Raw genomic sequence first — 14,569 nt, forward strand, 5'->3', positions numbered from 1 at the left:
ATATCGATTTTCCGATAGAAATCGTTAATGCAGCCCAGTATCATCACAGACACTCAGAATTTGACATGCATACTCATACAATAGTTTGTTCTTAACATATTTTTACTGTAGTGCAAGTGAAAAGTTACTTAAACTATTAAGCGTCTTTTTCACAAAAAATTAATAATTAAACATAAAAACAATCACACGCAAAATCTTCAGAAAATTTACGTTTAATAAAATTTAATTAATTCCACCATAAGAGCATATGTTATCTTGTGGAATTGAATGTGTTTTTTTGGAAAATACGTCTGAAATAAAATATTCAACATTTTCATATGCACATATCTTCGTAAAAAATAAGTCATTTGTTTCTCAAGTGTTACCAAACATTTATTATTTTTTTGCCGGAAACTCCTTAAACGTAGCTTAGACATCAAATCCCGATCCATATTATCACGACAGAGAAGCAAAAGTTGAACTTCGAATATTTGGTGTCAGTAGATATCTCGAGACTCGGGCTGGTGACGTTTTTGCGAAAAGATTAAATGTTAACAACCCGAGTTAATGGTAATTTTTTCTTATTATAAAATATAAAATATGCTGTGTATCAATTCTCTTACCAAGATAAATGGACGTGATGCGGCATATTGTTGTATAGATAAGGAAAAGCGATCCTATACTCAGTTCGAATGGGTTGTCTGATGATGATTTTATTGATATCATTAAATTCATTCCAATCTTCATCAGCAGCGTTAGAATCCTTGACAAGAGGCTCAAATTTCGGTCCTCCTGGTATTGCCATATTCAAAGCTTTTGCAGTAAAAAATGATTTTGGATCAAAAAGGTAGAAATAGTTTTGATCAACCAGATCTGTTAATAGAGGATTAGCCAGGCGATATAGAGTAGCCATCATAGGTAAAGATAAGTTCCATTTTCTGTACGTTGATCCATTGACATACCTACAAGTAAAAAATGAGATTTTTGAATAAATGCAATTTATTTTGTCATTGAGGTACATCATTAAAAAATAATAAAAACTATTTTTTTAAATTAGATATTTTTACCAAGATGCAAAACAATTTAATTTTACGTAACATCACTGTATGCTTCAATTTTACGCTGTACATGATTTTAAGTATTCTTACTCTGAAAAAAAGTTAGGTGGACTGTCTCCCCAACTTTACTGTAAACAGCGCCCCTATGGTTCGTGCTCTTTCTCACCTAAAGCAGGCAAGCAGCAGCAACAAAAGGCTACATAACCAAGCTCTTGGTGCAACTGCTCACCCACCTTGGGTGAACAGTTCACCCAACTTGGGTGAGCAAGCAGCGTTGGCCGTTGTAGTCAGAAGTTTAATGCCAAATGTTACCTTCAGGCTGCATGTTGGCAAAGCCCAGTAGAGCTCAGTAGAACGATGTATAATTATATATATGTAAATGTTAGTTTACGGCTTGATCGGCAGTGTCACTGAGCTCTACTGGGCTTTAACAACATACGGTCTGAAGGTTGTGTTTGGCATGAAACTTCTAACTATCGCAGTAAGAGCACCAACCAAAAGATGATCATATAATTGTTTATTGCAAAAATAAAAATGTTTGACATTTTTTCGTAATATATCTTATTGACATAAAATTTGAAAATTGAACAGAATACAATGATAATTTTATTAATATCATTATTATAGTTATTATTATTATTATTATTATTTTAATTATTGTAATTGTTATTATTATCATTATTACTACTATATTACTATTTTCAAAATTATTTTTGTTGTTATTAATGTTATTATTATTGTTATTATTGTTGTTAACTTTTTGCTGTCGTTATCGTTCTAAATGTTATTATTATTATTATTATTACTATTATTATTATCATTATTATTATTATAATGATCTACTTTGTTAAGAGGTTCTCAAATACATCAAAATACATCAAACCGTAGATATGCAAGATAAACAGTATACTAAGTGCCTTTTGCAAACATGTTTCATATTTCTAATGCTACTTATTTTCAAGTATTTACTGAAATAAATAATTTTTAGAGTAATAAGATCAAGAAGAAAGTCAAGTTTGTAGCTACATTAAAAAGTGTCAACTTTTTAAATATAATTTTATAATAAAATAAATATCTTTATTACAATAGTTACATGAAAAAAAAAAAAAAAAACAAATTAAGGATTCACAAAGTAATGAGATGAATGATTAAATTTTGTCAAGTTTGTTGACATACGAAAGACTTTTTATTTACTAAAAATGATTGAATAATGTAATAAATATCTTAGTTAAAATGTCTGAGCAAATAGAAAATTTTATAAAATGAGGTTAGAGATTCACAAAGTAATGAAATGAAAAAAATAGTTAAGTTTTCAAAAATCATCACTAACAACCATTGCAATAGTTTAATAAGGTAAATATTTTATTACAGAGCAAAACGTGTCAATATTTTGCAAAATTATGAAATCTGTTATATGTAACTTGCATATTTTGATTGTGAAAACCTTACGATCTTTGAAAATGAGTTCATGGAGCCTATTAATAATGGATAAATTTCTGATGAAAACTAGTTTATTAAAGAGTAGTGAATCAAATTTTACTGAGAAAACGTCTCCTACCTATGCTGCTATTCTGACTTGCAGTACGTCAAACGGTACAATTATTGACAGCAAATCTGAAACTCTGAAAGTTCTCAAGATGATTGTAGCATTGAAAGTATTGCAAAAATATATTGTATATGGAGTATCGTGAGCACATCTTTACGACGCCAAAAAATGAAAAAAGAAAGAGATATACTAATGGGGTGTTTGTCTGTTTAGAACCTCAAGCTTGCCCAATACTATTCACACATATAAAGTTTAAGTGTATATTTATCTAATATTTCAACGCAATTATTTTAATGGTTGGATCTCTTTCTTTCTCACTCTTAACCGTGGTCCATACCTGACGGATTATCTACGACAGTACCTTACCTGCACACTTATAATTTACAAGAGCAGCGATCGTGTGTCGTGCAGTGGAACCACATCATCACGCGTGAAAGAATCTCTGTAGCGAAGACATCAGAGAACTTGTGCATCATAAGCGCCGGCTAGTCGGGAAATTGCCTCGTCACGTATACACAGATTTCTAACCTACATTTCCATACTCTGTTTCCAACGTAGGTTAAAATTTTATGCATGGCAGCACTGTTTCCCTGACTATGTAATTGTAAGTCTCTCCATGCATGCAAAATCAGGTGAACTCAACGAATTGTCAAGAGCAGCGAACACTTTTTTCTAATACCAACTATTTTAGAAGACTGTTGCCGCTATCTATAATATTAACCAATGTATATTTTATACAATAAGCACGCAGTCGGTTAACAGGACGAATCAACTGATTTTTTTATCAATTAAATTAATAATACCCTTAAGTATGTCTTACCTTTTTTCTTACGCTTTTCCAAGTATACTGTACTAATCTTAAGATTGAACTAATTTGAGTACGCTAGTAATTCGATTCATTAAAAAAACTACTAATTTGTGCTCTCAACAATAAACCAACTATATTTACTTATAGCACGAAAAACAAATCGATTAAAATTTTTTTCATTTTATCGTCCTTTTTTACTGAATAAACAAAGAAAACTTTTGTATTTATTTACAGAAGACATAATACTGAAATATTTTCGAGAACGGTAAAAAATTTTAAGTGGCTGTATAGTTGCAATAAAGCCGTTTGCTCTGTTTTTACATACGTAGTACACAAAAAATTGCTAATCCCGTGTAATAAGAATATTTCTACATCTAAAAAAGCTTTCGTGAATGAAGGTTTCAACTGTTGAAAAAATGATATTACGTACGAACTTCTATAAGTAAAGGGCGCAACTCATAGATTCGTTCTACACACAAACAAATTTAATTTTTGTTCGTCAGGAACCAGCCGTCGCGCGTCAGCCAAAAGGCTTTATTTGCTATTACTGACAGTAAACTTTTCCTTTAAGGTAGTTCTTTCATGACTCCCGAGTCAAAGGTGCGACTGTCAAGTTGATATTTATTAATGCCGCTTAAATTTTAAATGATTATTTGTTAATATTGTTTATTGGGACAAATTAAGTACTAATTCAAAATTTTGGATCATAATATACGATATAGAAGTTCGTAGGAATAATTATCTAAAATTCACGCTTTAACTCAAAATACCAGCAGTGGATGCTTACCTATGTGCTTTTAACATAAAAAACGAAAATGTATGCCTGTGTTTAATTTAATATCTTTTAATTAAGTCCGCGAACACATATATTTCGAGATAGCGGTATTTTTGGAATTGCATAAGCTTTATTGTGTTAGCTTTTTACTTAACTACGTTCAGTAAATAAATGACTAGGCTACAACTTCCAGTAAAAAAATGCTTAGTTGCCATAAGAGCACATGTTTCGAATTTAATTTTCATTTATCATTTTCTTGCGTTCATATCTGTCAGCCTACTCTGAAATTTTTAGGGGTAGTGTATTGTAACTCAATAAATGATTCCTTAAGATTTGATGCCATTTCATTCATAATTATTTTATGAAAGAACCACTTTAAATCGCCTACTCGGCATTACGGCGTTAGGTTTCACCGAGCGGTATAAATGAAGTGGTGTACGCTTAGCTGGCATTGATCTACTGTTTTAGTTTATGTTTTATGTCATAGAGTAGTAGCGTATCTTATTCGTCTTTTTTATCTCACGTCTTTGTCAAAGTCTTTGTCATATGTTGTCTATTTAAATTTTCCTTGATATTCAATTGATTCGTCAAAGTTAGAGTTACGTTTCTAGGATTTTGAATCTTGGAATATATCATATAATTCAATAATTGAAATATTTTAATTAAGAAAATAAATTTTAATCAATAACCAAGTTATGTCTTATCTGATGATTTAATAAATTTAGAAAAGCCGAAAATATTGATTTTACAAATAATATAAATCATTAAGTTCAGATTCACATTTACAATGTTTATACATTTTGTAGTTTTTCTTAACTTAATTTACTTCTACAATCGTTGGTAAGCCACTGCTTGTCCGCACGCAGTCACAAGATCTTAAAAGGTTGAGCGCAACGATGATCCTAATCCTACACGAGAGTACTCGTGGCGATGATAATAATTAGGCTACTGCTTTTGACGTCGGAACCAAAGTCGACAGTTTTTTCTTTCTTGTTTCTCCTTGATTCACTTTTTAGGCGAGCTTACAGTGGCCTGGTTTACTCGAGCTTTTCTAACACAGCTTAGTCACTGAACTAAGTCTACATTTGCTTGAAATGCACGCTTCTAACACGTAGCTTAATCACCGAACTAAGTCTTATATCCACTTAAAAGACGCAACGGAACTCACTCTCCAACCTTCACAGTTACTTTGGAGCACTCGATGAAAAAGAAAAGGCGAATATCGTTACGTGCGAGGAGTTTTTATACTCTTGCACTTAAGGAGGACACGTTAGGTTGGAGATCCGAACGACCAATCTGAGATTAACCTAATTACTTTCGATTGACACGAGTACAGACGAGGTGCAATAATTACACAGTAAAAATGGTTAATACTGATGTCCCCTCGGATTTTACTGTAAGTACAAGTTGCTGTCGAAATTGTGTATGATATTTCTTGTGAACATACACAGTAGAGAAAGTTGAAATTGTTGATTATTCACATTCTTGGATGTACTACTGCGAATTGATGTTATAAGATGAACGCTTTATAAGAATGTTGGAATTTGCACTCGTAGTTCGAGTTTTGCGACGGTAGCTTGTTTCGAAAGAAGTGAGTTATGTTACGCGATCGCAGAAGCAGGTGTACCATTTGATATTATATCGTTCAAAAAGCACGAAAAGTCAGAACTGCACTTGGCTGCAATTAGATTAGTAGAAAAAAATGATACTTCGAGTATTCTGGATTAGCTAACAACATCTACGAAAAAAGAAATGTTAAAGGCTCTCGAGTGGCTTTAACCAAAACTTCTATATCTATTATTTTTTTGGCGAAACAAGGCTCAGCCTTTGGAGGCCATAGCAACGTCAAACGTTAAAATTTAATTAATTTGTTGCGTGTAAGAGCTGAAGATAATCCTAAACTTAATAACTGGTTGAGTCGTAACAGTAATAAATAGTTGCATCACACTATTATAGACGAAGTAATTCATTTAGTAACTAAGGAAATCATGACTCAAATTATTTACCAAATAAATTTAGCAAATTGTTTTCACTTACGATTGACGAAACGTTAGATATTTCACGACTTAAGCAAGTTTCTATCTGTATTAAAGTAGCTACGGAAGAACTGACCGTCTCTGAATATTTTATGGGCTTTAAAAATACATCAAATATAAAATTAGAATTTTCATTAGCTCTCATTACTATACTTTTAGCAGAAAATTCAATGAACGTTCATAATTTACGAGGAAAATGCTATGATGGAGCTAGCAACGTACCAGGCAATATTTCAGGTCTTTTAACACGTACATGCGAAACTGAACCAAGTGCATTATTCGTTCATTACTCTGCTCACAGCCACAATTTAGTTGTAAAAGATACACTAGAAGACGTTACATTTTTAAGAACGTTTGTTGGATTGGTAAAAGAAATCATAAATTTTATACGAGACTAACCAAAAAACTCCATAAATTTGAAAAAAATCAAAATGATCTTTGCGAAAATTGCAAAGTCTGTTAATTTATCTCCGAATGTCCAACAAGGTATTACTTATTATAATTTGTTGTGTAAATAATACATTATACATGAAGGGTTGAAATTAGTTTTGTAATTCATTATTATTGACCTTAAAAAGTTAATTATGAATGGTTAGGAGCTTTGCATTAAAGGAGTTAAAAAAGAAACTTCCTTTTTGCTCGTATTTTAAACTAATTTTCTCTGAAAGGTGCCACAATGCGCTGCAAAAGTTTTATTACCAAAATAGAACAACAACTGAAAATATATTCTTTCGTCCCTGAATTTCTAAAAGTTTTTTGCCTTAATAAGAAAATTTATTGAGATTTACTTACATAAGAATGTATGTTTAAAAGTTAAACTTTGACGTTGATGTACTTTAAAAAATGACCCGTAATAGTAACTTAAAAGTTCGAGTCTATTTCAGATACTCTTAAAACGGGTTTTTAAAGTTTAAAAGTTATCTCTGTATTTTTATATAACTCCTAATATCTTTACGAACTTCATGACATACACTCTTTTGATACGTACAGCATATTTACTGCCTATTTGCATAGAAAGTAATTTTAATTTTTTTATTTATTTTTTTTTTTCAGATGGGTCGTGCGATTTAAATCACGGTAGTCGCTTCATGTTAATCACGAAGCGCCAGTGAAATTTCTCTAAAGTATAAGTACAGCACGTGATGTAGATTGACGTATTTCAACATAAGATCAAGGTCTTTTACATGCTATTGAGATATTTTACTTTTATATTGTTTTGACCACAATAATAAAAATTTTTCTGACACAGAAAATCTTAATGCTCTAATGCAAAAATCTAATTTGCGTGTTAATAAAACTGACGAAAAAGTAAGAATAGTCACAACTGTTGTTAAATTAATGCATGCAGTATCAAAAATTAATTCAATGTAGTCAGAAACTATGCGAGAAGTCGAATAAACTTCATATTAATTAACACCTGTTATCACTCGGAATAGAAAAACTCCAAAGCGATTAGATTCTACCAATTCAAATGGTCATGTTTTTTAAACAGCTAAAATATTATTATAGAAAATGATTCTTTGAAAGTATATCGGGAAAAGGAGACAATTCGAGGGGTATTTAAAAAAAATGCTAACTGAGATATTTTCACGGATTAAGATTCGTATCTGTACGCATTAATAGTGAAACTGAAATTCAACAGTTGAACTAAAGCACGTTTTTTTTTTTTTATTCACTGGTAAAGTTGAAAAAAGTAGTTTTCCGTACATACAATTTTTCTTGGATACTTGGAAAAAAATGTTTGAACAAGAACTTAAAGATATTGAAAAGATCTACAAAATAAGACCAGTTTAGTTCAAACTGGTATTTTTGTTTTTTACAAAATGAAAAAAATCGCAAAAAATCGATGATTTTTAAATAACGCTTTAAGCAAACTATTATATACCTAGGCGTCCCAAATATTAATATACTGTCGGCTTCGACGCGTGGTATAAGTGGTATATTTTTGGAATTTTTTTCCTTTCAAATTTTTCTAAAAATCCATTTGTCTATTAAAAAATCACTCTTTTACAACTTAATCATCACCTCTCTCGTAGGTCGCAGAATGTTGTATTTTAGCTCTTTCTTAAGAGTTGTACTTTCAGTCTTTTTTTTCAGCTAATCGATTTTTTCAACTATGGTCTTGCAAATCAAAGTGCAAAAAAGTGCTAAGTTAGTAGTTGTTGATTTATAAGGATGTGGTGTGAATTTTCAGTAAGTAACAACTAAGGTAAGTACATTTATAAATTGATTTTAGAATTCAAAGCTTCTATACGTGCAATTGTATGAAATGACGAAATATTGTATATAAAATTGCATACATATTCTTTTGTTGAATATTCGCACTTAGTCGTTTCTAGACAGACAGTTTTTTCACACACACTCTCCAACTCTAAATCATTCGTATCTCTTACAATTTTCTCCACAATACCAAGTCTATAATCATCGATTGGCGCTTGATACATGTAACCACCTTTTTCTGAAATATAATCTACAAATTTCTGCGCAACAAAAGGCATCAAATCCAACAAATCACTCAATACACGTAAATGACAATCAATACATTTAAAAATGAATTTGCTTAAATAATCAAAGGTCACCTGTATTAGAACCAAACTACGATGGTATTGCTTCGCGACACTATCACTCACACCTGGTTTTCGTCCTTCTTCAAGCTCAATAGCCTTATCGTTATAACTTACAGTAAACTTCAGAGACCAGTTGGAGCCATAAAATTTAATGTCCTACAAGTTGCTGTCATCCGTGGTAAAACACTTCTTAATGTCTGTAAACGCCAATTTAAATTTCTTCCAACCCGGAATTTCGAAAGGAATTCCTTCAAAATCTGTGTCTAATAGACAGACTACAGGTTCCCAATCGTTGTCAAGTAATTTCGTATATTCCAGACCAACTATGGCTTTTTTTTCAAATGATTTATTCAACCCATAAAGCTTGAAAAAAATCTGCGGAGATGACTGTTGATACTGCTTAAAACGCTTGAGAGATCGATTGCTACCGACTACCCAACCCTCTTTTTCTAGGTTTCCATTTTACTGTTTAATTGTATTGACGGTATGACAATCAGTCAGAGACTAACGACTTAACCAACTTTTTCATTCGAGTCGTAGCTCGAAAGAGACCGTGTAAGAGACGTTTGGTAAATCACATTGTAGCATGATTAATTGCGTCGCCAACGCTTTGGGAAAACGTTAATTGTAACAAGTATGATCGTGTATCGCACGCGGATAAAAAAACGCTGACTATATAATTTTTTTCAAACTATCAACATTCAAAGACAGGATCGCAAAACGCTGGCATTGTTTACTTTTGGAATTCATAATAATGTAACATTAGTATCTGTTACTAGACGGTAAAGAATGCGCAGACTGTGAATTACGAATATATTCATGCGTACACTGATATCGCAAAGACTAACGACTAATCCGACTTTTTTTATTGTATTGACAACACATCTAGGACAACGTTAATTGAAACAGATATGATAGATAGATAGAATAAGTTTATTAAGGCTTTGGGGTCATGCCCCATATAGCCCTGAATATGCAAATACAATTTGATTAACAATTTGTAAAATATATACAAAAGTATTAACAAGAATAATGTAATTTTCATATAATAAATCACTTGATAAGTAACGCAATTTAACAGCTAGAGTTACATGGTATACTGACTAGTATTATAACTTATATTTAATTACATAAGAGGCTACTTAGTGTATTATCATGCGGTAATGGATTAAGAGTCAAGTTAATATCATATTCAACTCAATTCCGCCACTGATTAACCTTTAATTGGACCAGTTTATCACGAACTTTTTGCTTAAAATTACTTGTAAGTCTGAGATCAAATAAGACATTCATATCCGTCATTGTGTTAATGAACCTTGACGCAGTTAGATGGAATGAGTTTTCACGTACCTTTGTACGTGGCACACTAGTTAGTAATGGTGCAGGAGGATAACGTGGAGTGACACGTCTCTGTGTCATATTATCTCGTATTTTGAATAGATCAAATAAGTAGACTGGTTTACCAGACGAGATTACCATGAAGGCAAGATTAACAATAAAAAATAATCGCCTATTTTCAACATTTAGCCACCCAAGAGCTAGTCGATACGGTGTTACCGGAGCTTGCCATGGCATGTGCCCATAAACAAATCGAACACATCTGTTCAGAAGACGGTGTAGTTTTAGATTTTGCTCCTGCGTTAAATCATTATAAACTGCTGCTGCATAATCAAAATGTGGAAAAATCAGAGACTCAACAAGACGTTGCCTAAGTGTTTTCGAAAGTGCATGTTTGTGATAACGCAGCGAATAAAGCGCTCCGTGGACCCGACTAGAAATCTGACTAATATGTTTATCCCAGTTCAAATTTGAAGCAATTTGCACTCCAAGGTCAGATACATTACTGGAGTAAGAAATCGTAATGCCATTAATTATCACACTTGGAAGAATGAATAGATTAATGCTTGCAATAAATGGTTGACTTCCTAAAATAATCAATTTTGTTTTACTCGGATTCAGTTTAATCTGATTATTCTCTGCCCATTCAAAAACACGCTGTGCATCCTCAGCAAGTTTAAGTATATGTTCATGAAGTTGACTAGGAGAACAATGAAGATAGATGCGAGTGTCATCTGCATATGTTCCATGCTTGGTATGAGTCAGAGTTCTTGGCAAGTCATTTATGAAAATTGCAAACAGCAGTGGGCCAAGCACACTGCCCTGTGGAACACCCGCATACGTCTCAATGGGTTCCGACTGACAGTCATTTTCACCACGAACTATCTAGGTTCTGCCTTCTAAATAACTTGCAAACCACTTGATGACTCTATCAGAACAGTTTAGTGCACGTAGCTTCTGAAGAAGTAGCTTATGCGAAACTGTGTCAAACGCTTTTGAAAAATCAAATAAAATCAGCGGTGTGACTTGACGCTTGTCAATAGCCAATCTTACCTCCTCCATAAACCCTAAGAGAGCCGTTTGCGTTGAATGACGCAGTTTGAAACCTGATTGCCGAGAATCTAAGAGATTATGAGTGTTGAGATACCTAATCAGTTGCTCATGAATCACACGTTCAAATAGTTTGGAAAATTCAGAGAGAATCGCAATTGGGCGTGTATCAGATGGTGTGGTTGGTGGATTTATTTTGGCAAGTGGTATGATTGAAGCAAGCTTCCAAGTGTCTGGAAAAACACCCTGTTCAATTGATCTATTCAAGATCTCAATTAAGTATGGTCTTCGAACTGGGTATGAAATTGTAATCATTTCAGTTGATATTGAATCAGAACCTGTGCAATTTTTCTGTGCTTTCAATAATGCCCGATCAATGTCCACACCTGTTATAGGTGTAAACTCAAAGAGGCTTGGGAGATTACTACTAAGCGGGCACTTGATCACATAAAGAATTTCACTTGGTTGAAGTGGTCGAGATGCATGAGAGACTGAAGCAAAATGCTCATTCAGAACATGCGGTGAAAAATACTTAAGCGGCGAAACAGGTTTTGGTGCAGTCAAATTCATATTTTTAAGAATTTTCCAAGAAGTTTTAGCATCAGATGATGTATCAAGTAAAGATGAATAGTAGCAATTTTTCGCTACATCAATATTATTTCTTACTCTTGACCGTAAACTAGTACATAATAGTTTGTGAGAAGGCAAGCCATATAAATGCGCTCTGCGATATGCAGCATTCCTAGTCTTCATAAGCGCACGAATGTCAGCTGTGATCCATGGCTTATTCTTTGCAGGAATCGTAATTGTGCGTTTCGGAGCATGCATATCAAAAACATCAAGCAAGCTATTACTAAACGTTGTAGCTATGGAAGACAAATTACTTAACTCTATTGAAGTATCTAAGTGATCGTTGTCACTTATCATAGTGGCAGGCTCAGCCGAAAAATCTAGTCTTAATCTAGAAAATAATTCCTCATTAAATAAATTGATGTTCAAATTCTTAAAATTGCGAAGAGAGATCGTATTTGGTTTTACAGCTAATGATGGAAGGTTATACTCAAGTGAGATAAGATCATGATCAGCTGCAAATGGAGTATCAGTCTTCGTGTAAGAGCGCACTAAATCGAGCGATGGAAGAATGAATAAGTCGAGCCAGGTATGAGTCTCGCTACCATCTTCTCGAAAAATATGATGAGTAGGCTCTGATGGAACTAGTTGAAGATTATGCTCAAGGAGGAGATAGGAATAGTCTGATTCTGGATGACTTCTATGCATGGGAAAGTTAAAATCACCCATGATAATAAGATCATTATAATTTAAAGCTAAATCAGAAAGCAAGGCAAATAATGCAGTCGGGTAGCTTGCATGCGGACGACGATAAACAACTGCTATTATAATAGCAGTTGATTCATGCTTAACTTCTACAACTAAATACTCCGGTTTATTATCAAATGGATTATTAGAACTACTTAATACTTTAGTTTTATAACAATCACGAATGTAGAGAGCAACCCCAACACCCTCTTTACCAATACGGTCCTGACGATGCAAATTGTTACCTTGAAGCCTAAAAGGTGTATCAGGATTTTCAGGAGTAAGAAAAGTTTCTGTTATAGCAATTACATCATACATAAAATTTATTGAATCGAGAAAAGCTTCCAAATTATTAAAATTCGCTGAAATATGATTAATATTGCTATGACAAGTTTTAAAATAACCTCTTGAGGTAAAAAATTCATTTTGCGGCTGAGCAGTAAACCGTTATTGAGAAGTGACGTTTGGTTGAAACTTATTGAGATCATTTACAGAATACACGGGAACCAGAGGTGCTGCTTTATCAGCGCGCATACAAACAATTAAATTTCTCACAACTGGATTCATATAGTTTAATGATTTTGCTTTTTGAATAGCCATGCGTAATAATTCATATGTTGGTTTTGGCCAGATAGGTCTCATGTAGATCTGCTGGTTACCACCAATACCAAATACCGTATTTGAGGTTTTATCTTTGAGCAAGTGTGATTGCGATATTACATTATTCTAAATAGTTGACGAACTAAGCTTCACAACAACAGAAATAGACTCATCATTATTAAACTGATTTGTAGCTGTTGCAACATTAGTTGCAGCAGGTTGTAAAGATAGACAAATATGTACAGAGGATACAGAGTTAAGATTTTGTTCATTATTCGTCACTTTAAATACCTTTCGGACAGCCTCTTGACAATCATTCGTACTAGACTTTGGTATTCCCGCAATACGCACCTCACAAGAGTCAGATAACAAATCCCAGTCTTTCATACTTTTTAGCGAAGTTTTGACTTCATCTAACCCATTTTGATTTTCATTGCATACAGCCTCAAGATCAGTTATTCGCGAAGCCAAATCATTCAGTTGCTTATTAACCTGTGTTATGAAAGGTTGGATAATTTGAGCAGACCATCCTGAAAACCATTCTGGCATTTGGTCACCCACATTTTCAATGGATTTTGATGATGAAACTAACGAGCAAGATACTTTATTCCTTTGTAAGTACGTTGGAGATGGAGGAGACCGATCCACTGTCAATCTCTTGCGAGATACTGACGTGTTACATGACACTTAAGTTCGGAACGTTCCGGGAACGAAATTTGATAACAAAATTAATCACTTTAACATAGAGCGAAAACGAAACAGAACAACTAGAAACAGCATAAGACACTGCCAATCATATATATAAGTCGTAAAAATAATAACTTTCCATGATTATACCCAGACCAAAAAATATCATATATGTGCCTATGCTAACTTCCAACTCATTCAAATTTCTGAATTTCATAACTCGAAATCCAGAACGAAGGCCTCGCCAAAAATGATATACATTATTTATTATTACATAAACAATGTATAAAAATTTTAATATCAGAGAAAAAACGAAGGGGCGGGTAGGTTTTCAGCGATTTTCCACCTCACGCGTATATCGCGAACGGCCTAAGTGCGACTTCTGGATTTCATAACTCGAAATCCAGAACGAAGGCTCCGCCAAAAATGATACACATTGTTAAGTATTACATAAACAACGTATAAAAATTTTTATATTACAAAAAAAACGAAGGGGCGGGTAGGTTTTCAGCGATTTTCCACCTCACGCGTATATCGCGAACAGCCAAAGTGCAACTTCTGGATTATCTGAAATCCAGAAGCCGCACTTTGGCTGTTCTCGATATGCGCGTGAGGTGGAAAATCGCTGAAAACCTACCCGCCCCTTCGTTTTTTTCCCGCTATTAAAATTTTTATACATTGTTTATGTAATTATATTCTATGTGTATCATTTTTGGCGGGGCCTTCGTTCTGGATTTCGAGTTATGAAATCCAGAAGCCGCAGTTTGGCCTTTCTCGATATGTGCGTGAGGTGGAAAATCGCTGAAAA

At 33.4% G+C, this 14,569-nt stretch overlaps 1 protein-coding gene across 4 annotated transcripts in view; it reads right to left on the minus strand.

The window, feature by feature from the left end:
- The window catches only part of Prp8 (pre-mRNA processing factor 8), a 185,283-nt gene that overhangs the window by 125,710 nt on the left and 45,004 nt on the right, over window positions 1-14,569 (minus strand). For all 4 annotated transcript variants that reach the window (XM_014356031.2, XM_089595635.1, XM_089595636.1 and 1 more), the window contains exon 6: window positions 603-941. In XM_014356031.2, the coding sequence (XP_014211517.2) occupies window positions 603-941 (339 nt within the window). The remainder of the gene's footprint in view (window positions 1-602; window positions 942-14,569) is intronic.

The sequence above is a fragment of the Copidosoma floridanum genome, unplaced genomic scaffold, assembly GCF_036245765.1.
Source record: "Copidosoma floridanum isolate Cflo_tuat_1 unplaced genomic scaffold, Cflo_Japanese_pri ptg000026l, whole genome shotgun sequence".
NCBI lineage: Eukaryota > Metazoa > Arthropoda > Insecta > Hymenoptera > Encyrtidae > Copidosoma > Copidosoma floridanum.